The sequence below is a fragment of the Haemaphysalis longicornis genome, unplaced genomic scaffold (genome assembly GCF_048455015.1).
Source record: "Haemaphysalis longicornis isolate Haplotype H1 unplaced genomic scaffold, Haemaphysalis longicornis Haplotype H1 scaffold_12, whole genome shotgun sequence".
NCBI lineage: Eukaryota > Metazoa > Arthropoda > Arachnida > Ixodida > Ixodidae > Haemaphysalis > Haemaphysalis longicornis.
The window spans coordinates 103,407,002-103,430,239 of record NW_027526225.1 but is presented as its reverse complement, the minus strand read 5'-3'; the positions used below and the strand labels follow the sequence as shown (position 1 = coordinate 103,430,239).

Here is a 23,238-nt window from a genome sequence, read left to right as displayed (position 1 = left end):
CAGGCACAGTTGCAACGGGAACGCTCTGTACGAACTTTTTTATCTGGCAATACAAGGTGAAATATGTTTTTGTGTTGGCATCCCAGGTTCCCGAATGACAATACGCTGCGTGAGACTCGGAAAGATGGCTGGATGCCTAAGAATGCGCACGTTATTTTCTCGGAGCACTTTGAAGTTAGCTGCTTTGCGACGACGCGCCAAATAACGCTGCGACAAGGGGATGCATTCCTACCGTTTCTCCGCCTTTCCACGCACATATACGCCTAAACCTGCAGTGCCCCAGCCATTGGGAAATGATTCCGATCGGTTACACCCATCGGATGGACTTTTGGAAAAGCCTCTCGCCTTTTGTCGGTGCATTAGTGCCATCAGAAGTTGTGACACCGAAAGGGCATGGTTGCAGTTGTGCCGAGTCAGTTTCCGTCCTATACCAACCTACATGCTCCCGACTCATTCCAAGGAGCGAAAAACTGCTCTGTGCCCCATGTAACGAGTGCACGCAAGCGAGCAAAATTCAGGGGAGCGGCAGAGAAAATTTAGTTTGTGCAAGAAAAGCAAAACATATCCGTCTAGAAGACCCTGAGGCTGACCGCACACACATTGAATACTAGCTGCAAGAAAATATACCTTGGTGAGGAAGACGTGAAAAGTGGATTAAAAACTGAAGACCGCCACACGACATTTCAACTGGTCGCATATATTGCAAATACAAAAATGAATGCACCTCGCCTTCAAGTGAAACAGCAGAGACTGAACGAGCGCTTGCAAAAACTTCAGAAAACCTGTGGTAAATTCAGAAAAAAGTTCACAAATATGAGGTCAACAGAGCTGTGCAAGCTCTAAAGGCCCTTTCAGAAGTCGCGCAAGGAGGAAATAGGAATGCGAAATTTGTCACGGAACGATTATCAACTATTATAAGGTGTGGCCGAATTGGCAAGAGCCCACACTAGCGGAATGTGTGTCGACATCCTGTAAAGGTTACAATCATGTGTGGGAAAAAAAAACTGCTGATGCTGCCGTGTCGAAGCATGCTAAAAAAGCTCCTCGGGACTTCTACATGAGAGACTGGTTTAAGGAGTTCAACAAAGAAATGGCTGCAAGTGGAAAGACAAACCTTGCGGTTAGAAAAAGAGCCATACTGCAGCCTCACTATTGGTGAGATGTCAATACAGCAAAAAGTAATTTATGATCGTCGAGTTGACGGAATTTTCACGATTGTTGATATCGACTGTGAACATCGAATCAGTGGTGGCACTGAGATAGCCAACAAGCTCCTTTGTTATGCACGGGCTTTCCATGGCTTACGTTATCCCCGTAGGGTATTTTTTACCAGCAAACTGAAATATGACCAGCTGCACAACCTGACGCCCGAAATGCTGAAAGCTGTTGAGGAGGCGGGGTTTCTCATTATCCGTATTGTCACGAACAACTACCAAACAAGCACGGGCATGTTCCGAGGCATGTACTACAGCATGTTGAACCACATCCAGTACGGGAAAACAATGCATTATTCCTCTCATTTACCCAAACCACCTGATCCAGAAACTTTCCGCCACGGCTGCTATCGCTTCCGAACTGCCACCATGTCACCAATACCCAGCGCCACAGGCGACGTGGCTGAGTGAAAGGGAACTATCGCTCTCACAGGTAGAGAGGAGCATTCAGCAGGCCCCACCAAAAAGGGGAAGATCGAGTGGCTGTGGGCTTTGTGTAGAGTAAACAGTTTTCTTCCATCATCTTAAAGTTGCCATGCAGACAAAGCACAAGTTTGGTTTTTTCGAAAGATTGCCTCGTTAGAACCACACTGACACCCCTTTTAACGTAAACTTCGCTCAGATAAGCTGTATAATTAGGAAAAAGGGAATGGCCATGCGACCCACTAGCTCATTTCCCGCAACAGAACCTATGATGTCTTGTGCCCAGCTGTGCGATTAGCTAAGGCTGGCAAAAGCAAATGCAAATTAGGCAAGGCTTATTTATAAGCTTGCTGAACGAGCTATTTACACTTACATTTAGGGCACTTTCTTTTTATAGCAGTAAGAACGGTGGGGTGAACAATCAGAGTTACGAACGAACACATCAACACTGGTGCAGTTAGCGCGGCACTTTGCCACCGTCGGACGTGTTGGACCTGTCTGACACAACATTGACCAACTGACATAAGTGCATGGTAACTTACGTTACCATATTTTTCAAGTCATTGCTTATGCTTTAGGAAACGATTATTATTAACCAAGGAGGTTGAAAAAAATAGGCAGCATCTCCACTCCGTGGATGATGGCGAGGGTGCGGAGTACGGGGACTCGAAATTGCATCCAAGTTGCGCCCCGAGTGACATCCGATTTGCGCCCCGACCGTCATTCGATTTGAGCCGTGAGTTGCACCTTGATTATTCCTTAAATTAAGCTGCAACTCACGGCCTAAAGCGAATTTCGCTTGATTTTCGCTCGATGGTGGTGTGCGCACGGATGGACGCGGACGGACATTGCGAGGTCCTAAGGTACTCCGCACCGTTACAGGCGAGGGAGTAAGCCGTTTGACTCTGTGATTTCTTGCGATGGTAAATGCTATGCGCACGGATGCGGACGGACTCCGCACCTATAGAACTTCTGGAATGGAGATCCCCTATACACGCCAACGCGAGCGGGTGAAGCCGGGGAAGCCGGTTGGCGGCCATCTTGCTCCTGTCAAGAGCCAGCGCTGCGTGTGCGCTGGCAACGTAATGAGCGAGAATTCGCGGAGGCGTTTCAGCATAAAACAGGACAGTCGGTGTAGTTGATTTTGCCCACATTTCTTTTGTTATGTTATATAACCTATCCATAGTACACGGCGAAGTTTTTTACGCAATAATATATGAGCTAGGGTTATTCGCGTATGTGCGTATTCGCTCGCAACATTCCCGACGCGAGGTGCACTGTGGAACAGATAAAGTGGTAAATAAATTTTTATTTTATCTCAGGCTTTAGGGGCGTAGCCCGAGAGGGGTGAGGTGTGTTTCGGTGTCAGAACACTCTCCTAAATTTTCTGCTCGGTGCATTCCTTCTTCTGTCTCCTCCGTCTTTCGGCCTTTTTTCGTCTACGCCGTTCGCGCATTGTATCGTTATATTAATATGCGAAAACAAAAATATCGGGAAAAAGCATAGGCCGTATTGTCTTCTATGCATGGATAAAAAAGCAACAAATCCTACGAGAGCTGCCTAACATCACAATGCAGTCCAGCAGGAAACTAGGAACATTAATAAAACACGGGCCCTTAACAACCAAGCCGAGCAGAAACATACAAAAGAATACAAAGTCGGACCAGTTGGCCAGTTTTCCGCTACTATGATCTCCATGTGTCATTTACAGATTTGTAAAAATTGCTCCTTGTAAGCTGCGTTCGTACCGCGCTATGCGAGTTTCCGGGTTTATTTCTTTTAAAAATTGGTGAAACTCCACCTTTATATATATACAGACTGGCAATCTTCTTTGACAAAGCGTTAATTTCGGTTGCTGAGTGGATCGATGAGGCTCCAACTGAGGGAATAATGCTTGGTCATAGGCCATTGTCGACATCTTTACGATAAGGTGCGCTCGCTACTCGCACGTAACGATTTTTTTCTCTTGCATTTTCCACATTGCGGCAGATCTTCAGCTAGGGCATGTTTACACGGCTCACCATTAGCTTTCACAGCTGCTGGCAGCTCACTGGACAGCATCTCAGGGCAGCATTCGCCGCGGAATGTGCAACCATGCCCTTTCGGTGTCACAACTTCTGATGGCACTAATGCACCGACAAAAGGCGAGAGGCTTTTCCAAAAGTCCATCCGATGGGTGTAACCGATCGGAATCATTTCCCAATGGCTGGGGCACTGCAGGTTTAGGCGTATATGTGCGTGGAAAGGCGGAGAAACGGTAGGAATGCATCCCCTTGTCGCAGCGTTATTTGGCGCGTCGTCGCAAAGCAGCTAACTTCAAAGTGCTCCGAGAAAATAACGTGCGCATTCTTAGGCATCCAGCCATCTTTCCGAGTCTCACGCAGCGTATTGTCATTCGGGAACCTGGGATGCCAACACAAAAACATATTTCACCTTGTATTGCCAGATAAAAAAGTTCGTACAGAGCGTTCCCGTTGCAACTGTGCCTGGGGTCCTCGAGTTAGATAGCGCGCTGAATGGAACAAGCGATTGAAGGTTGTTTCGCGCGTACTTACTCATCAGAATGATTCTAGACTTCTGCTTCGCACTATTCGCACGACTCGCGTGCCGAAGGCGACACGCGAGTTCACCGCAGCGTTCAGAAGCGTTTTAACACAAGAATAGTGGAGAACAACCGCAAACACCGCAACGGCTGCGTGGCCCCAAATGGCCGCTTTCACGTTTTCTGCCTGGAGCAATATGGCGGCTGCCGCCTTCAACATCGGGGCGCGGCTTCCACTCCAGAAGTTTTTTAATGTACTTTATAAGCGACCCCGAACCTTCCGCCATCCGCAGTGCGCCTCCTCCTCTCCCCTAGCAACGGCGCGAGGAGCGGAGGGGAGCGTCTGTAGCAACGGCGCAGCGACGTCACACCCCACGTGACTGCGCGCGCTCCGCCCTCCCGCGCCGTGGCTGCGCGCGCCCCGCACCGGCTCCGCACCGCTCCTCACACCGTGACGTCACACTCCACGTGACCGCGCGCTGGCGCCTTTGCCGTCTGCTCCCCCCTCCCCCTCGCGCCGTGACATCACGTGCTCTGCAGCTGGCGCGCCTCTCCCCCCGCTAGGTTTGCACTCATCCTCGGCGCGTGCCTCTCCCCCTCGCGTGACATCTCCCCCTCGCCGGTACTGCGCCTTCGCGCGCGTCTCTCCCGCCGTCCGCGCTCCCCCTCTCCCCTAGCAACGGCGCGGAGGAGGAGAGAGAGCGTGCGTAGCAACGGTCTCGGCGTAGCAACGGTCTCCTGCTCGGCTTAGCTGCGGGCGGCGCGCCGCTGTGCCGGTTCGCTTCGCATTCCGTCCGCGTGAGGGCGCTCGCTCGTCGGCTCCGCATTCCGACGCTCGAGGGCGCATTCCCAAGCATTTCCCAAGTGAGAGGTACGTAACGTGCGAATGCCAAAGACTTTAACATAGCGCCCCTCCGGATCAAATCGGGTAACTTCGGGTAACTTCGGGCAAACTCGGGCATTCGTACTTTGCCATCTTCCCTCTTACTTGGGAAATGCTTGACTTTTTAAACCTCCTTGGCATTAATCCGAATAAAAATACGGCAGCTATAGAAGTCCGGCCAGAAGCAAAGTGCGAATACTGGCACTTCAGCAGTATTACAGCGCCGTCAATGAGAAAGTGGGAGTTAAACAAGAAAACCAAACAACCGTCTGTAAAATGGTATCAGCCCTGGTCAGCAGGCTATCCTTAGTTTTAAGGCCGTGCTCTTAAAGCGTCATTGTCGCCGTAACGAAAACACATGATTTAGCGGGAGAATTGAAATTTTGGCTTAACAGTTCAATTTCTCGGTAAATAAAGCGCGAGACACACGGACGACTGGTGCACGCGATTCGCATGCGACTGATGGATATGACTGATCGTTAGGACCGGTTTTGGCGATGTTCGCTGGTCGGAGGAGGCTCACGAAGTGCGACTGCCAAGCCAGATGCAGTCGTGCCATTGTTGCGATTGTCGTGGGGCCACAGCCAATGAGAGGCCGAAGGGGTCATCGCTGACAAAGTTTCTTTCAAAGCCCCGAGGTGGCGCCAGTGGCAATTTCGAGTATTTCGTGGGGAGCAGCTCTGCGCCGCCGCCGCCGCCGCCGATAGAGTGAACTAGAAGTTTTAGAGTGGCCCGACCGGCCGCCCGGAGAGGTACTCGTTTCGCGCAGAAAATAGCGGCGGCGCTGTAGTCAACGACCATTGAAAGCGAAAGCGGCGGGGAGGAAACCGGGCCAGGAAACGCTTTACGCGTGGAGCGCTAAAAATTTTTTCTGCGGGTCGTCCAATTGCTGAAATGTACTGTAGGTACAGTGGACTGTGAGTAAAGAAATGAAAAATAAACGCTGCAGCTCATTTTGCGTTAGTTTTGCCTTTCCCGCTCGACAACAAGGAAAATTACGGATTTTCCTTCAGTGCAGCATTCGTAACGGATCTTAAATAAAGTAATTGCAGCGACATTTTCGCTATTCCAATGTACCATAAAAAAGTATTTTGCGTTGAATTGACAAATATGAACCAGTTCATCATTGCGTTATGATTGTGTCCTTATTGGGTTGCTTGATGGACATGACACGAAAAAATATGAGGACTGGGATGATAGCTTCTCAGAAAAATTTCTTAGTTATTGTCTTGCAATTTACACTCGGACTGCAGTTATGTGGGTTACTATCATAAGTTGTTGCGTTTGTTTTTTATTGCGTGAGTTGTTATTATAGCAGTATTTAAGCAGTGGCCCGCTTGGGATAATTACGGGTCACCGTGGTGGCCGAACAGAAAATGACACGCGCAAGCGAGATATCTTTTTAGAGTGGTTATCTCAGTTAGCTCAGTTGTACCAATGACCGTCTTTCATAGAACTATTCCCGCAACGTTCTATTAATGGCACCACCTTTCACCTGATTCGATAAAGAAAGGAGTTGAATCAGAATAACACAAATTTAATTCGCAAGTATGCTGAGAGTACAATTACACGCACATAAAACAAATGCAAAACATAGATCAGAAGATACATTGACCGCGACAAAAATGAAATATAACACGTCTACTATAGAGGTAAAGGTTCAAGAAGGCTAACATGGAGGTTCAAATAAACGGAACTGGAACAAATACACATTTTGTTTTCATTTTCAATAGCCCAGCAAATGAAATGTAACGCGGGAAATCATGCACAAAGTCTACACATGTAAAGGTTTAGGAATCACGGTAACATGGATATTTAAATTGACATTTTTGGTCAACGCATTTTCATAACTCGCCCTCGATCATTAGCGACGGCTAAGTTTAAGGTGTTGCTCCCACCTCCGCATGTAATCACGGAACTTGTTTAAACATTTTATGTAGAAATGAATCCGTGTCGCAATGTATACAGAACCAAACCAAATTTGCGGTCAAGGTATCACGTGCTGGTCGCAACCAACGCCGTTAAGGTGTTTGTTGTGAATAAGGGCTGCAGCACATCCATAACGCTGTCATGGTGGAGCTCCTTGTCGCTGAAGCAACCGGTAAAAACGTCCTAGAGATCGCTTATAAACTTTAAAAAATGTGCGGAAGGATTCGGAAGTCCCCCCAAATTACAAGAGGTAGTAAACACAGCGGCATCGTCCCCTGGCATGCAGGAAGCAGTAGTTGGTCCCGCAGACTTGGCACTTCGTTTTCAGTACACACTTTCTTACCAAGTGCCTGCGACAGAGTAGGTTAATAAAATAAGCCCACTAACGACAGTACACGCATCAACGGTAGGGGTATCCCAGAAGAAGGCTTTTGGTATTTTCGTTCCAAGTAGGAACGTAAAAAACAGTAAACTTTTTGCAGCATAGAATGTGCGCCCCGCCGCTTTTGCTTCATGCGCAGTCAAGAAGGGGAAGGGAAGAACATTTCTAGTGCCTGTCCGTTAAATTAATCCCTCGTTAACTCGAACTCTGCTATATCTCAAAATATCTTCTCGAAACTTTTTCTCACCGTGTTTACCTCCCATAGGCGCTACGCATTTGCCCGCTTTATCTCAAAACGTTTTTTCGGAGGACCACGGAAGTCTCAAAATACTGGCAGAGAGGACACAAGGCAAAGTCCGCTGCAGGCAGCTGATAAGGTCCCCGTTCGAATGATTACTCCCACTACTCGCCGAACGCGGTCGTGAAGTGCAAGTTTACGCGGACTACGCGTTCCCGTTACCGGAATTAATGCTGTCTGGCGCATAAGATAGCTGTGGACGACGCAGCTGATCATGCGGACGGGGAGGAGCCTCCAGACGTGCCTACAACGGCAGAAACAACATACATGCTGCGTCTGCTTTGTAACAACGTAGATTGTAGCGGTGGGTACCACCAATTCATGCGATGCGTTGAGAATTCACGGGTACGCTTTTCTGGGATGCAGATGCGAACGCGAACGCGAAGAAGAAGCAAACCCTGAACAGGAGGCCGCCTCTTAGCCTTCAACCCAGCGTCCGGGGTAATTCCAGTACTAGCGCCGAATCCTCCCCTGGTGATCCTGGGGAAACATTAGTGCTTAGTGATTGCCGTAACAACGCTGCCGCCTTGTTGGCCTGGGAAGCGTTATAATTGTCATGGCAGCCTTACGAGAAGATGCAGTCGATAGGGTAAGAGGTGATGTAATCGCCCTGTTCGGGCCTTTGATTCTGCCCCCTCCTCTCCCCGCCCGGCCACCGCTGCCTCCGTTGGGCCCCACCCGTGCGCAGCTAACGCAGCCAGGGCAGGCCAGTGCACACCTGTTGGGCAATAAAGACAGCAGCGCAAATCTCACTTGAACACTTTATTCGCGCTAAGTCCGCGAATGCAACGTGTTGTAAGAAACACCAATGCACAATACAATGTAGAGTTGTCGTCAATCGCGGCGCTCGCACGACACAAGTTATATTTTCCAGCTCACCTTCACGGCACACGAAAACGTTTCTCACCGTTAACTACCACGATACAAAAAACTTCGTGTTCCGATTCGCCCTGGTTTTTGGCGTCTCTTTTTCTGCATTGTAATGTCCGAGAAAGCACAGGCGCGAATTTTCCCGCAACGTGAGACGCGCGCGCTCGCCTTGCCTTACAGCAGCAGCGGCAGCTGTGACCATTATCGTCATATAGGATGGTTGTCGCTACGACGAGAGCCGGGGAGGGAAAAAGTGAGTGGAGGAGTGTTTTCCCAGGGCCGCTACGTTTTGGAGCGCAATCATTGAACCGAAATTGACAAAAAGTAACATTGGCCTGCCCTGAATTTCATTTCTCTGATTTTTTATCTCTACCTGACCGTTTATTTTTGTTGTATTCTCGTGCATCAGCCACAGGTAACGTGCACAGCATTTCTGCGGAGCGGAGATCGCCAAAGGTGTACAAGTTCCAATGGTTTCCACCCACACTCACCAACGGAAACCTGCGGTCCTACAATTTTCTCCTCTACCAGCGGAAATGCCCTGAGCTCGAAGTTGTGTTGATAGTCAATGCATCTGTGGCAGCCAACGTGACGTCTTTTGAAGTCAAGAACTTGGCGGCTGGTGCAGCGTACAGAGTCCTGATATCGGCCACAACAATCGCTGATGGGCCATGGACGGCCTTAGACGGGGCCACCTATGAGGAGGGTTTGTTGTCTCTTGGTTTCTTCTTTTTGAGCTCTTTGAAAACATTTTCAAATAAGAATGTGGCTGCTATTAGGGTTGATGACTGACCACAGGGGTGATGCTAGTTAAAATGACGCGATAGTAGTCTACTGGGTTCAACTAGTTGGAATGAACTTGTTTGAATAAATACTTCTCCGTGCAGGAGACTTTCCATAACAAACATAGTGAAATGGTCTCCACAAACCACAATGATATTCTGCAAAATAAAGATAAAGAAATGGGAGGTCTTTACTCCGTATGAGCAACTTTGCTGAAGCTTTACTGATGTTCATTAGAAAAAATAAGATCATGCACTTTATTGTAGGGGTCAGAACTGTTTAAGTTTCCCTGTGTAGGAATGGAATCAATAATCATATTGTGGTTTTGCCCCCCTAATGTATGCTGTGGTAGGTCATCCCACTACTCGCCAATGGGAGGAGTCGAATGGGAAGTCAGATCACGGACTTGCTTTTCACAAGCGCTTCGAGCATTTAGCCCTCGAGGAAAAGTATACTTAATACAGGGTAGATTTTGTACCTGGCAAAACAAGCCTCGAGGCCCTATCAGTGACAGGTCATTAATTGTTTGAAGCCTTGTTTACTGTGCTGTTTTCTCGGCCTTTATTGAATTATTGGGCAAGTGCTTTTACCAGGTTTTATAAAAACTGTTGAAAAATTTTTTTCAAGTTCCTGAGGGCCAACCACGCCTTGCGAAAGCTCAAGTAGGCTACCGACGGGTGCAGTTGTCATGGTGGGAGCCCGACTGCCGACTGGCTAACGGCGTCATCACCGGCTACCGACTCGTACGCTCGTCCACGGCCGATTGGGAGCCGAATGCGGTCTCATCAGAGGTGAAGATAAACAGCGTGACCATGAATGACCTCACGCCATTCACCAAATACACAGTCAGCATTTCTGCCAAGAACAGTGTGGGCACTGGACCGGGTACCAACGTCACATTCACGACTTTGCCTGCTGGTATGTTTGAGCGCGGCTTTTTTTAAAACCTGGTTTTGTTTGCATTCTGGAAAGCCTTCTTAGTGTTTACACCTCATCTCGTGAGTGAGAGGCTTTGAGGCTTAATGTTGACGACACGCTTAGATCCCCACGGTGTCATGCAAAACTTGCCACACGGGTTTCGTCATGCATGGAAATTTTGCAGCGTGAGCTGTCAGTGGTGCGATTTCTGCGTTCCTGGTGCACACTAAACTTTTTTACACCCTTTTAGCCAAAAAGGGTGTAGCATAGGTAAAAAAAGGGTGTTGGGAGGCCTTTACACCCTTCTTCTTGAGTCTCAACACCCTTTTTCTAGCTCTACGCCCTTTTTGTTTAAAAAAAAGGGTGTTGATCAACTTCAACACCCTTGGTTTTTCTTAGGGTGTTGAAAGGGTGTGGAAAAGGTGTTCAGCTGTTCATTGAATAAGGCCATGTTCGGATGCTTTATAGCACTGTAAAGAAGAAGACATCCCCTCATATACTCCTCTACTCGCAAGAAATTTCCAAACGCAAAAAAAAATAATTGCTCTTATGCAATGATCACTCGTTTACTTATTCGGTGCACCACATGCCCCAAGTTTAGCTTTGGCACGTGAAACACCAATTTGAACCTTCAAAATTAAGAAGACTGTAGTCGTGTGGCGAAAAGGCTGTTTACCACCTGCAACACGCTTGGCTTTCTGTAGGTTGTTGAAACGGTGTGAAATAGATGTTCAGTTGCAAAAAAAAGAACAGCGGAGCTGGGGGCGACCTAGTTTCTTCCGGTGTTGCTAAGTTTTGTTATGTTTGCTAAGCTTTACAATGTTCTTGCTAAGCCAGGATGACCGCTCAGGGATGAGGCCAAATTTAACCGGATTTTACAAGGCTGTTCCAGTGTGCCCCCCTTCCCCCCCCCTCCTCCCCCCCGCCACATTTCCAGGATATCCAAGAGGGAAACAAGGTAGGTCGGCCCCCAGCGTTGCTGTTTCTCCAGCCTTGCACCACTATTGCAAGCTGCGCGAATTTTTTACCTTTTAGAATCCAAAAAAGACTTGTACCTTTGAAATGGTACAGTAAGAGGTGCGCATACGCATACGCCCCTTGAGCTCACACTCTAACAAGCTCGAAAGCCGACTTCACTGTTATAATACCCTATCTGCGGTGGTGCACCCTTTACAGATGCCCCAGTTCTTTTTGTTTGTATTTTTTGCTAATGCCACAGAAACTACCTCCTGAAGCTTAAAGAGCTTCACTGGTAATAAATTATGCCAATTCATATAGCTGTAAACATCGTGAGGTACAACCCCTCCCCCCGCCCGCTTGTAGAGAATGTTCAGTCCACCCGTGTAAACAGGTACAAAATGCCTCCAAAATTGTAGGTCTCTCCACCTTTTTTCTTCGTTGGCGGTCTTTTCTTACACCCTTTTTTTCTTCACGCCCTTTTTCTTAGTTTCGAACACCCTAATTTGTAGCTCCACACCCTTCTGGGAAAAAGGGTGTTGAAATTATGAACACCCTTTTTGAAGGGTGTTGAGGTGGTAGGGAAGATTTGTATGGTATTTAATAAAATTCTATCAGTTACGGATCAGAAAAACTACCGAGTAATTAAAAAGTTTTTGCAAATCCACGTGTTGATTTGTATATTCTCGTAGTAAAATTCATACTTCCAAAATTAGCGCTAAAATATCAGTTTTTTGCGACAAGCCCACCGACTCCATCTGGGGGCTTTCCTCTGCTGGGTATAAAAGCAAGAACAGCACATGTATTGCTAAGTAAGTATGCACTCCCTGTACCGCTTGCATCCCGTGTTCCAACTGTAACTTGTATGTATTGGCTGTTTGTGTTGAATGCTGCGCACTCCGCCGTTTGACATTGCCTCTGCGCATGCCATCACCTCAAAAAAAGGGTGTGAGACTCAACACCCTTTTTTAGGGTCTTGAGAATCCTCAACACCCCTTTTTAAAGGTGTTGAGCTCAACACCCTTTTTTCATCCATACACCCTTTTTTTGCCAAAACACATTTTAAGGGTGTTAGCCATGGGACAAGATTTTTACACCCTTTTCGGCCAAAAAGGGTGTAAAAAAGTTTAGTGTGTGGAGCACGTTTGCATAGGTCATGTTGATGCCTGTCTTAGATGGGTGGACCCCATGCGCAAACATACATATCTTTTAATTACAGAATAGCCACTGTGGTGGTTCCGTGGCTGAGGCGTTGACCTCCTGAGCCAAAGGATGTGGGTTCGATTCCCGGCCGTCACAGCCACTTTTTAGATGGAGGAGAAAAGCAAAAAAGCCCGTCTTTTGGGATTTAGGTGCATGGTGAAGATCCCCAAGTGGCCAAAGTTAACCAGGAGCCTCCGAATATTGCGCACCTCATAGCCAAGGGGTCTATAGCTTCATTGCACTAAACCCCCAAAATTTGAAGTTTTTCTTTCTTTTTAACGGCAAAGTGTCACATCGATGCCTTATATGACCTGGCGCGCCCCCCTAACCTAAGCGACGCTCGCTAGGACTGAGCCTCGCAAATAGTTATTCTCTCTCTCTTTCGCACCAGTTTGACTCGATCGGCTGCAATCAATCAAGCAGTCACCTTCAAAAAAGTAATAATTGTAGTCAATAATAATTTTGCCTCTTATTTTCACATTAGTTTTTTTAAAGTACAAGAACACTAAGTGCTACTCTGACATGCCCGCGTAAGAGATTTTTGGAGTTTTTATGAGTGGGACAAACAGTGAACAGTGTGCGCGCAAATGCTGTACAGCATTGCTAACAACAACGTTGCTTTTTTTCAGAATAGGGCAAATGATTTTGCCTTAATAATTGTAAAACACCCCACACTGCACCAAAATCTCCACCACTACTACGTAGTTATCACAATAAACGGAATGTGCCACATAGGTAATTTAGGGTAAAAAACAGCCGTTGTTGGTGTTGCTGTTATAGTTGTCTAGTCAATAAAATGGCCGCCGCTGATAAGAATAAACAAAAACAGGTGCAATACTATGTGATTTAATTCAGGTTCTTCTGGGCATTACAGCTACAACGATTGCAGGCGGCACTGGCTTGTAACGATTGTATTTTATATTCATGTGATGCAAATCTGACGATTGCTTTTAAACATGTATCCCCGCTGTAGCTGCCCACTGTGCTACCAACTTTGCTGTCTCCACAGTTGGAAATGGGGAAACAGATGTTGCTGCTCCTTTCATTGTAGCACATAGCCACTTTTGGGAGTTGGGAGCTTTGAGGGTCTGATAGGTCAGCTTCACAAAATTCACAAAACTATGAATTCGAAAACGCTTAAGATTGTAGTATAGGGCGCACCACGGGATACCCGAACATAATGGCACGTGAGTAGGACAGGTGCTCACCAGCTGCGCAGAGCCTTGATTCTTGGGAAGCTGTAGCGCACAGAATTTCCGCCGTAAGGCGAAGAAACGAAAGCGAAGAAAGAGACGCATCCACGATGTAGCTGAAAAGAAGCCGGTTGGAGTACGAAACTCGTGCCAAAGTACAAAGATACAAAATTGTAGAAATAGACTCAAATACGATGTGCCTGTAGAGAAGTTTTTAATTAGTACCACCAAACTTTCACCTTCAAAGCATGTAAGCAGACTTAAGTGCCCCGAAGAATTTTTATTTGTTTATTTGCGCTTCACGTGGTTTCCGTCTTTGTCATTTTAAAACTTCTTCTCATTGGCAGAGATGGTGTAATGAGGTATTACGAAACATACGGACCGTGCTGACGCAGGATTATACGAGGAGCGGTATTCTCGTGTTTGTCCGTTTTGAAAACGTCCGTTTTGCGTCCGTTTTATTGGGACGTACTCTCCCTTGTGGGTGGGCTTTGGATTGACTTTCGCGCAACTGTTCTTGCAAACACATTTTAAACAACTAAACCTTTTTTAAACGATCTTTTATGTGTTTATTGTTCCGCCAGCGAACCAACATGAAGGAGACGAAAAATCGTCTGCTCCAAATCGTCTGCTCCGAGAAGCTGTGGCTCATCAGAGCTCTTTGATGCAGGCAGTTGCGAAACTCCGCCTCAAAAAACGCCCTGCACCTGGACCCCCCTGCTTTGGATCATGCGTACGCTGGCGCCACTGCGGCCGCAGCACGAACTATCCAAAAAAACAAGCTATATATTCAAACTGAAAATTTAACGTTAAATTTTCTTTTAAAAGGAATAATTCTTTATTTTTATGCTTGGGATTGGGATTCAATTAAAGTTTATTCCTCCTCCTCCTATAATAAGTTATTCATTGCTATGTTAACTCCGGTTTTTAGGTTTGGATTGTTTCTGCGTCCGCGCAACTGCCTCGACAAATTAGCGCTTGTGCGGGCACTCCGGACAACATAGGTGCGACCTGAAGTACTCCATTTGCAGCGATCGTTTGGCTTACAGCACATTGTATGCCAAAAATGATCCAGTAGACGATCAGGTGGCTCTAATCATTTTCAGCTTGCTTAAAGCCGTAAAGGGGACTTCCAATTTATTTTATTGCCACCAGAAGACTGAAAAGGACGCGCAGCCGACGACAGTGCGCAAGCGACGGTTGACCAAACGGTCGCATTTCTTTTTACTGCTCTTGCTTCGTATGTATAAAAAACACTTGCATAGTTGAACCCATTGGGCTCATTTGGCATAACAAATTTACGTAAGCACTCAAATACCATTTTACATACAGCTCGTCGAGCGGCGAAGCAAGTTGTATAGTTTATTTTGTCACCAACAGATGGCGCCCCTGTAAAACAAGATCCAAATCAGTGGACCAATCGCAGGGCCACGTTTGGATGCATGGGGCCTACGGGGAGTTTCGCAACACCTATATCAAGTAACTCTGGTGGCTCATAGCTCCTCCGTGCTTGCATGGCGTCACATCCGGGTGTTCGCTTTTAGCCAATGAGGGCTTGCTCAAAACGGACTCTTTTTAAACGGACAAAAAACGGAGAAAACGTGAGAATACCACCCCAGAAGTCCGCTTTCTAGCTCTGAATTGTTTTCTCTGACCGTTAACAGAGTAACAGTGCCTCATTTGTCTGAACTGACTTTTTCTGCCCTTACCAGCGCCTCCACCTCCGACCAACCTGACCGTCTACAATCACAGCAGCCAGCAGCTGCTCGTCAGCTGGCTGCCCCCATACCCGCCCAATGGTGAACTCGAGCGTTACATCGTCCGCGTCAAACCGGTCGAAGAGGACGTGCAACCCAGAAATTTCTCTCTAACGCCAGGGAACGCTAGTTGTGACAGCAAAGTCCCGGCCGGTCACCACTGCGCCGTCCTGTCTCCCTTGCTTCCCAACAAGGCATACCAAGTGCTTGTAAGAGCATAACAGGAACTTGTATTGGGGCTAATTGTTGGGGCTAAAGGGGAAAATGATTTTGACGTGCAAACTTGTTTAGACGGCCTATTTTAGCTTTGCTCTATGGAAAATTAGGTGCAACAAAGAAGAATGAACTGAAAGACAATTTGTCACTTGCTTTATCTCGTTTTTCTGCTAGACACCCACTTCAGATGTGAAGGTTTCCGGACCTTCATTTAAGAATTTAGTTATTTTACTTTTACAAATTTGAACTTAATAAAATGGTTTTAGCTGTTATGATATGGTTTGTTTGAGTGAATGAGAGAAAAAAGAGCCATTGCTACTGAAAGGGGCTTACGTTTTTCATGCGGAAACGTCTTTAAAAGTACTCATGATTAGAATGCTTGCTGTTATTTGAGAGGGTAAATGGCATTCCAACTGAAATGGGTTCTATTTCTCTTACACGCCTTCCAATAAAGGTAATAGCCAAGAATAAGGATGTGCTGCAATGGAGTGAACGAAGCAACATGATAACAGCTAAAACACGAGAGTCAAGTAAGTCGCTGTGGTTTTTTCCACCCATGTTTAACATGTGCTCTTGAGGCAGTCTTCAAATGCCAGGTTTTAAATGCCTGACCAGGTCGCGCCACTTTCCCGGTGAGCTTCTGGGATTGTGTGAAGAAAGGGTACTGGTGCAGGATATGTACACGTGGCAAGGGGCTGTATTCTCGTAGACACAGGAACAATTTTTGTTATGACCAGTGGCTGCGTGGAACAGCACTTTCAACAGCACTTGGGAGGTGTGATCGGGGTGCGCAATTGATTAGAGCGACACGCTGTGAACCAATTCGGACCACTATAACTTGCTCTCCCACGTATTGAAAATCTCATTTTCGACAGAATTTGTCCCCAAATGTCTTTACCTAGAGCACTGTCTGTCTTCGGAGGTCTGAGAGACAACATGGTGTAATGATATCGTATTCATATCACTAAAACGCCCATTGCAAATCTGTCAATGAATTTCTTTTTTGGTCATTGGACTTGCGAATAATCATGGAAAGAAACATGGGTCTAGTGGGAAAAGCACACAAGGGCTGTCCAGGGGGCATCTACACATAGTGTGTAGACTGGAAAAAGTATACGTATTTTGAAGGTCCGTCTTAGCAACAGATGAATTATGCTCAGCTAAACATAAGTCAACACAGCATATTATGAAAAACAATACGCAGGTCTTAAACAGCCGTTTCTTTAATCAAATCCTTGTATCAGCTCAGCCACAATTTTGTGTTTTGCAACCTACAAAAGTACGTAGTAAAAAAAATACTGGAAATCTGCAAAGATAATTGCGACGAACTTTAAAATAAAAAAAAACGAAACAAAGGCACACAAAAACCTTGACAGGCAGTCATGTGTGAGGTATGGGATGAATGGGGGAAATCATCATCAATGTCATCATTATCAGCCAGCTTATGTACAGATACAACGATTTATTCAGTGTATTCATCCTCTGAAAGAGAAGCAGCTGTTACGATATGTTATTTGCTTTAAAAAATAGCGCACATTATTCTTTAGTACCCTAGTGAAAAAATATTACTACTAGTTTTTTCCTATTGAAACTCATAGTCTTAAAGAAGACATTTTAAGTGACCAGTATTTAATAGGGAACTTTGACGCCCCTGGTGCAGTTTTGCCACACTGCGAGAAGAGTCGCGAGGAATTAAGACGTGATCATATTGTGCAGGCATTTCTTGTCAGACAAACGTGATTATTTCCCTGTTGCCATCCTCAGAACCTGGACCACCGTCTCAGGTTTATCAGAAAGACCGACAAGAAACTGCCGTCGTCGTGGCCTGGAAGGAGCCAAAGCTGTCCAACGGTGTCATTCTAGGCTACAAGGTGCGCACTTGAAGTCTGACTTGCTTGTGCATTCTGCTTGGCCTATGGACAGCCTAAGAAAGAAAAATAAACCTTCTGGACATTCTGCATGGATAAAGAAAAAACTTTTTTTGCGGCAGGAAAGACTAGTTTTTTTTCAGGCAGGGGTTTAAGCCAGCCAGCCAATGATTTTTCTATGGAATGCAAATGCTTGATGTATATGTGCTTGCTAGAAAGCTGGTGTGAAAGGTTCTGTGATAACTGCTGTCTCAAGATGCTGCTCTCACAAGCTACACCAAGCAGTGCGTGCAGAGGATCGTTTAACACACTATGGAAGCAAAGGACAGGAGCGCTTCTTTACACAACATTGGGTTCACTTCAAAGAACCTTAGGGAGTTCAAATAGATCCTCAGTTCTTGAACCTCAGTATACATCATAACCTTGGTGTCGCTTCGGCACTTCAAATGCTCAGCTTTCCGTTTTTGTGTAATGCACTGCAATGGCCCAGTTTAATTGCACGCTCCCTGCAGCATTAGAAGGAGCATTGTTCAAACCGCGTAACATAGCGCTGCATTCTACTTGATTGCATTGAAGTCTGTGACATTTCTTATGAACACCAGTTCTTCAGTATGCCGGCATTGGCTAGTAACGTCAAGATAACGGGAATGTTTGCATGCACTCTACGCAGATTACAGTTAAACCAGGATGTAATGGAGTTGACAAAAGTTCGCAATTTTTCGTTAAATTCAGGTTTTCGTTACATGTAGGTTTTGATTTAGGGATCGCAGGAATGAATCAGAAACAAAGCCAAAATGTTAGAAATCAGTGAAGGTGAACTCACCCTTCATAGATTTATTTTATAGCGAAAAACTGCGCGAGTTACGCCTGTTGTTTTCGCACGAGCTTAAGCACTACACGGCGCTCCAAATGAGCAAAGCCACTTACCCCGTATTAGCGAACATAACTTATGTATCACGTCGGCGGTGTGACACATTTTGGTGCCTTAACCCATTACAAGAACCAAACTTATGCTGAAAGAGTGCCTTTTGCGAATGGGATGCTTTTTGCGGCACTCAAGATTGTTGAGAGAATGCGGCAACATTCTTCTTTCTCGCCAGCGAAAACGGCATTTAAAATTGTGCGCTATTTTTGAAAAGGCGCAACTTTTCGCTTTCTAGCAGCAGCACTCATCACCGAAGAAGCGATAGCACAGATAGAAGTGGAGACGCGCGACTACACGCCGACAGGACGGCCTGGCACCTCAAAACTTAAAGGGACACTGAAGTGATAGGTAAACATTGCGGGATTACTTTCGCAAATTGTAGTCCGGAGTCCCCAGGCCATGTTTCGACCACCCTTGGCGCGTTTACGCGATTTTATTTAGTAGAAAAATTAATTCGAAAATGCTGTCCTCCTCTCTTTACGCTCGCCCATTTTCTGCGGCGTTCTCGTGTGACGTCCGGAGGGGATAAGCTGGCAATTGGCTGCGCTACTGCACGGCTCCCCGGCCTTCAGACAGAGTCAGTCGGCCCAGCGTTTCGTCCGCCGGCCGCCGACGGGTCGTCGCAATTCGTTCGCTCAGTTGAAACGAAGCCAGGACACGCTTGTGAATGGTAGAATTTGCCCTTCTTTACTTGGTTAGTTTGTACACTGTATCTAGCTCCAAGTCAAGGTCGCTTCACACAAGCGCTGCACAAGCGCACATGCGACGCCTCGCTGACTGGTATGCCAGTAGGAAAATATAAGGCCTCTTGAAGGCGGGAGAAGAGTCAGCGAAGTCAATATAGGTACTAAGGAAATAAAATCAACTGATATTTGTACCGTACAGCGTAAAACTAGGGTGCGGGAAGCACTTTTTTGCGCTGGGCGAACAAGCACAGCGGTCAGCAGCACGACTACGCATCTGCGAACGCTTTTCCGTCTACGAAATGCAATTGCTAGACGTGAGCTATTGTGGAAACTCGGGCGACGCTTACTGCACGAGCGCAATACAATAAATAGTCACCTAAGCTGCTTGAAATGCCAAACTAAATAAAAGTGTAAACTGGTTGTACAATATATACCCTATATTACATTTGCCAGCGGAGCCCGCTCCTGTGGCCGAGTGGTCTGGGTTGCTAGGTATGCCACCGCAAGTATTTTGCAAGTCACGAGTTCGAATCCCCGCGGGTGTGTGCTTTTTTTTTTGTAAGTTAACTTTTTCGTTTTCCGCCGATGTTTTCTATATTGAGTTCACGTTTTTTTGGGCCGCAACGTTCATGGCTCCATGAACTAGTTCACAAAACGCGCGCAGGCTGGCACTGGCGCGCTAGCGAGTTCTCGTTGGCGTGCTGTTGCCATAAGCACCGACTGCTTGCAGGCAGTGGGCACAGGCCAGAATGAACAGACCCTTGGCCTGGTGCGAACACGCTTTTTACGACACAGGCATGAGGGAGGCAAGCTCCAAATATGGGCGAAAAGCGCATGACATTTGGGCGTCTGCGGGTACGCGGAGGACGTTCATGCACTGCGTAGGTTTCGGCTAGTGAATGCTACGATTCCAATCCGTCCTAGGAGGCTTATCTTTATGCATTTTAACAGCTGAAAACATGGCAGAAGCGCGGTACGATGATTACTGAGTTATTGAAAATGCCCATCCAACAACGCCAACGGTTGTGTTTTAGAGAACCGAAACCGAAACCGAAACTTGTTTGGTTGCTCACCTTGGGCATCGTCCAATCACGGTGCCCGCTCCTCCTAACGTCACAGCTTTAGTAGGTGCGGCCGCCGCAAACCGCGCATGGTAGTTTTTCTTCTTTCGCGCTTTGTAAAATAATTACCGATTTGTCAACCGAATAAACGATGAAAAGTGTGCTAATTTGAGCCAGTCTACGCAGTGCAAGCAAAAACGGGAGCTCGACAAATTCACTTCAGGGTCCCTTTAAGTCTGGAACTAAAACCGCAATCACACGTGGAAACGCACTGTAGTTGGCGGTGCGGGCAAAAAAAAGAAGAAATGGGAATAGTAGTTAGACTTGCTAGCTGGTGTTGTGTCAGGCTACACAAGCAGAACCAAACGTAACTGCTACCTTAGCCGCGAGATGGTGCTTTCCCCTACGTTCATCGTTATCGCCATGATGAATTTCGTATTTAGGTGATATTAGGCGTTTTCATTGCTGGTGGTTCCTTACGGTAGTGCTAGTATTCGCTAAATTATTTCTTTTATCCGGCCGATTTTTGAGTAAAAGTGCAAAAGACACGACTGATCAGCTCGCCGGCTTCGTTACATCAAGGTTAACCGCCACGAGTTTTCGTTGCATAGAGGTCGCCAGCACATGGGCTTCATTGGGAGGGGGGGGGGCATGGGGAACTTCTTTAAATCCAAGAATTCGTTCCATTGAGGTTCGTTACATCCAGGCTTACCTTTTTTCGTTGTTAGAATTTTTTGCTATTCGCCTTCAAAACTGTTTTATTTAAATTTGATCTCAACTGAAATTTTATTGTTTGCATTCCTCTTCTCTTCATTCCTTTTTTTGTGCTGTTTTGGGTCTAAGTAGGTCATTCTGGTTAATCTGAATTCACCGGGTGCGGAAGAAGCATCAGAAGTGGGACCAGAAGCAAGACAGGTGCAATTTGATGGGCTGGAAGCTGGCACAGCGCACGTAACGGAAGTGTCGGCAAGGACGTCAGCTGGTTACGGCAAGCCAGTGAAGATCACAGTTTACACCAGGCCACGTGGTAAGAAGTCTTATTTCTTCCACGCATGCATTCTTTTAGAGCACCACATTCACCGACGATCGGCCATCATATGTAGTCATGAGGCATTAAGACTATTACCTGTGAAAAAGCGCATGCCCACACACGGGGCAGGTTAAAAAACTATAAATGTGTAAGTTATACCACAAGTCACTACCGCAATATCAGCATTGGTTGTGACTCGTGAGGTGGCGCTATCATCACTGTATGGACAGTGTACTGCAGATGAAGAGACAGATCACTTGTTATTGCCAGATCGTGTAAGTCTCTTTTAGCACTATACCTGTAAAGGGGTCATGTTTCATTTGTGACATCATTTTGCTGACATTGAAATTTGGAGAACCCCAGTAAAGCCCCCCCCCCCCCTCAAATTCTTTCCTTCCTCTTGTTATCTGATCAACACAAATACTGCTGTTACACAACGTGACATAGGAACGTTGCATTTAACACGACTCATAATCTTGTTAATCCAATGGGTACTAGTTCAGAACCTCAGATGAGTTTGACTGCGTCTTTGCAAGCCTTGTTCATTTGTTTTTAGGGCGGAGACCTTTGGCGGCCGTGTCTGGGCTGAGCTGCGTCGTTGTCGTAACCGAGTGAACGATGGCAATAACAACTGGGACCAGTTGGCACCAGCTGGGACCAGCAGCGCCCATTTAGGAATTAGGCCATAAACCAGCTGGGACCAGCTACCATTTTCTCCAGGGTGAATAGTGAAAATACCGTGTGAACGATGGAAAGACAGAATAGTGTAAGAAAGCAAAAGAAGAGAGTGTCGCGAAAATGGGAGCGGAGGGCGGCTCGCCGTGGCGGCGCGAGCGCTCTCCGAAAGTGCGGTGGGGGATGATTGGGGGGCCGTATGCTGTGCCCGCATGAGAGGCTCGTCTGCGCGATGCTGGCGAAAACGGGAGGGGGACGTGCGTCCCCTCCTGAGACCTGAACCGACTTTTTCTGCCCTTCCCAGCGCCTCCACCTCCGACCAACCTGACCGTCTACAGTGCCAGCAGCCAGCAGCTGCTCGTCAGCTGGCTGCCGCCGCACCCGCCCAATGGTGAACTCGAGCGTTACGTCGTCCGCGTCAAACCGGTCGAAGAGGACGTGTTTCCCACAAACTTCACTCTAACGCCAGGGAACGCTAGTTGTGACAGCGAAGTCCGGGCCGGTCACCACTGCGCCGTCCTGTCTCCCTTGCTTCCCAACAAGGCATACCAAGTGCTTGTAAGAGCATTACAGGGACTTGTATTGGGGCTAATTGTTACGCTCTTGAAGGGTCAGGGGGAAAATTATTTTGACGTGCAAACTTGTTTTCCCCGCCTAGTTTAGGTTTGCTCAACAGAAAATTAAGAGTAACAGATGAATGAACGTAAACAAGAAATGTTAATTGATACCCACTTGACACCCACTTCAGATGTCAAGGTTTCGGGACCTTCATTTTACAATAAAGTAACAATTGTTTATTTAGTTATTTGACTTTTACAAAGTTGAACTTCATAAAATGGTTTCAGCTGTTATGATATGATTTGTTTGAGTGAATGAGAGTAAAGAAGGCAGATGCTACTGAAAAGGGCCCAAGTTTTTCCTGCGGAAACTTCTTCGAACGTACTCATGATTGGAGTGCTTGCTGAAAGCCGAAAGGGTAAATGGCATTCAAACTGAAATGTGTTCTATTCCTCTTACACACCTTCCAATAAAGGTAACGGCCAAGAATAAGGGTGTGCTGCCATGGAGCGGACGCAGCAATATGATAACAGCCAAAACAACAGAGTCAAGTAAGTCACTTTGGTTTGTTCCACTCATTTTTAACATGTGCTCTTGAGGCAGTCTTCAAATGAAAGGTTTCAAATATTTGACCAGCTGCTGCCACTTTTCCGGAGAACTTCTAGGATGTTGTGAAGGAAGGGTACTAGTGCAGGATGTGTACACGTGGCAGGGGGTTGTATGTTCGTTCACTCGGGAACAATTTTGTAGCGAAAGCTACACTACGCCATCTCTGGCAGTCTTCGCGCAGTGACCAGTTTTGACCTTGAGATCTAGAGATTAAACCATACCCCCCTTCGCAAGCGCCCGGAACGGAGCACCGGCCCG

The 23,238-nt window shown here is 46.7% G+C and overlaps 1 protein-coding gene across 1 annotated transcript in view; it reads left to right on the top strand.

Annotated features, from left to right (window-relative positions):
* The window catches only part of LOC144163147 (receptor-type tyrosine-protein phosphatase S-like), a 137,642-nt gene that overhangs the window by 66,033 nt on the left and 48,371 nt on the right, over positions 1-23,238 (top strand). The window contains exons 12-19 of the mRNA XM_077693972.1: positions 8,951-9,247; positions 9,952-10,242; positions 15,308-15,561; positions 16,023-16,098; positions 17,333-17,439; positions 20,955-21,135; positions 22,118-22,371; positions 22,847-22,922. Of these exons, the coding sequence (XP_077550098.1) occupies positions 8,951-9,247; positions 9,952-10,242; positions 15,308-15,561; positions 16,023-16,098; positions 17,333-17,439; positions 20,955-21,135; positions 22,118-22,371; positions 22,847-22,922 (1,536 nt within the window). The remainder of the gene's footprint in view (positions 1-8,950; positions 9,248-9,951; positions 10,243-15,307; positions 15,562-16,022; positions 16,099-17,332; positions 17,440-20,954; positions 21,136-22,117; positions 22,372-22,846; positions 22,923-23,238) is intronic.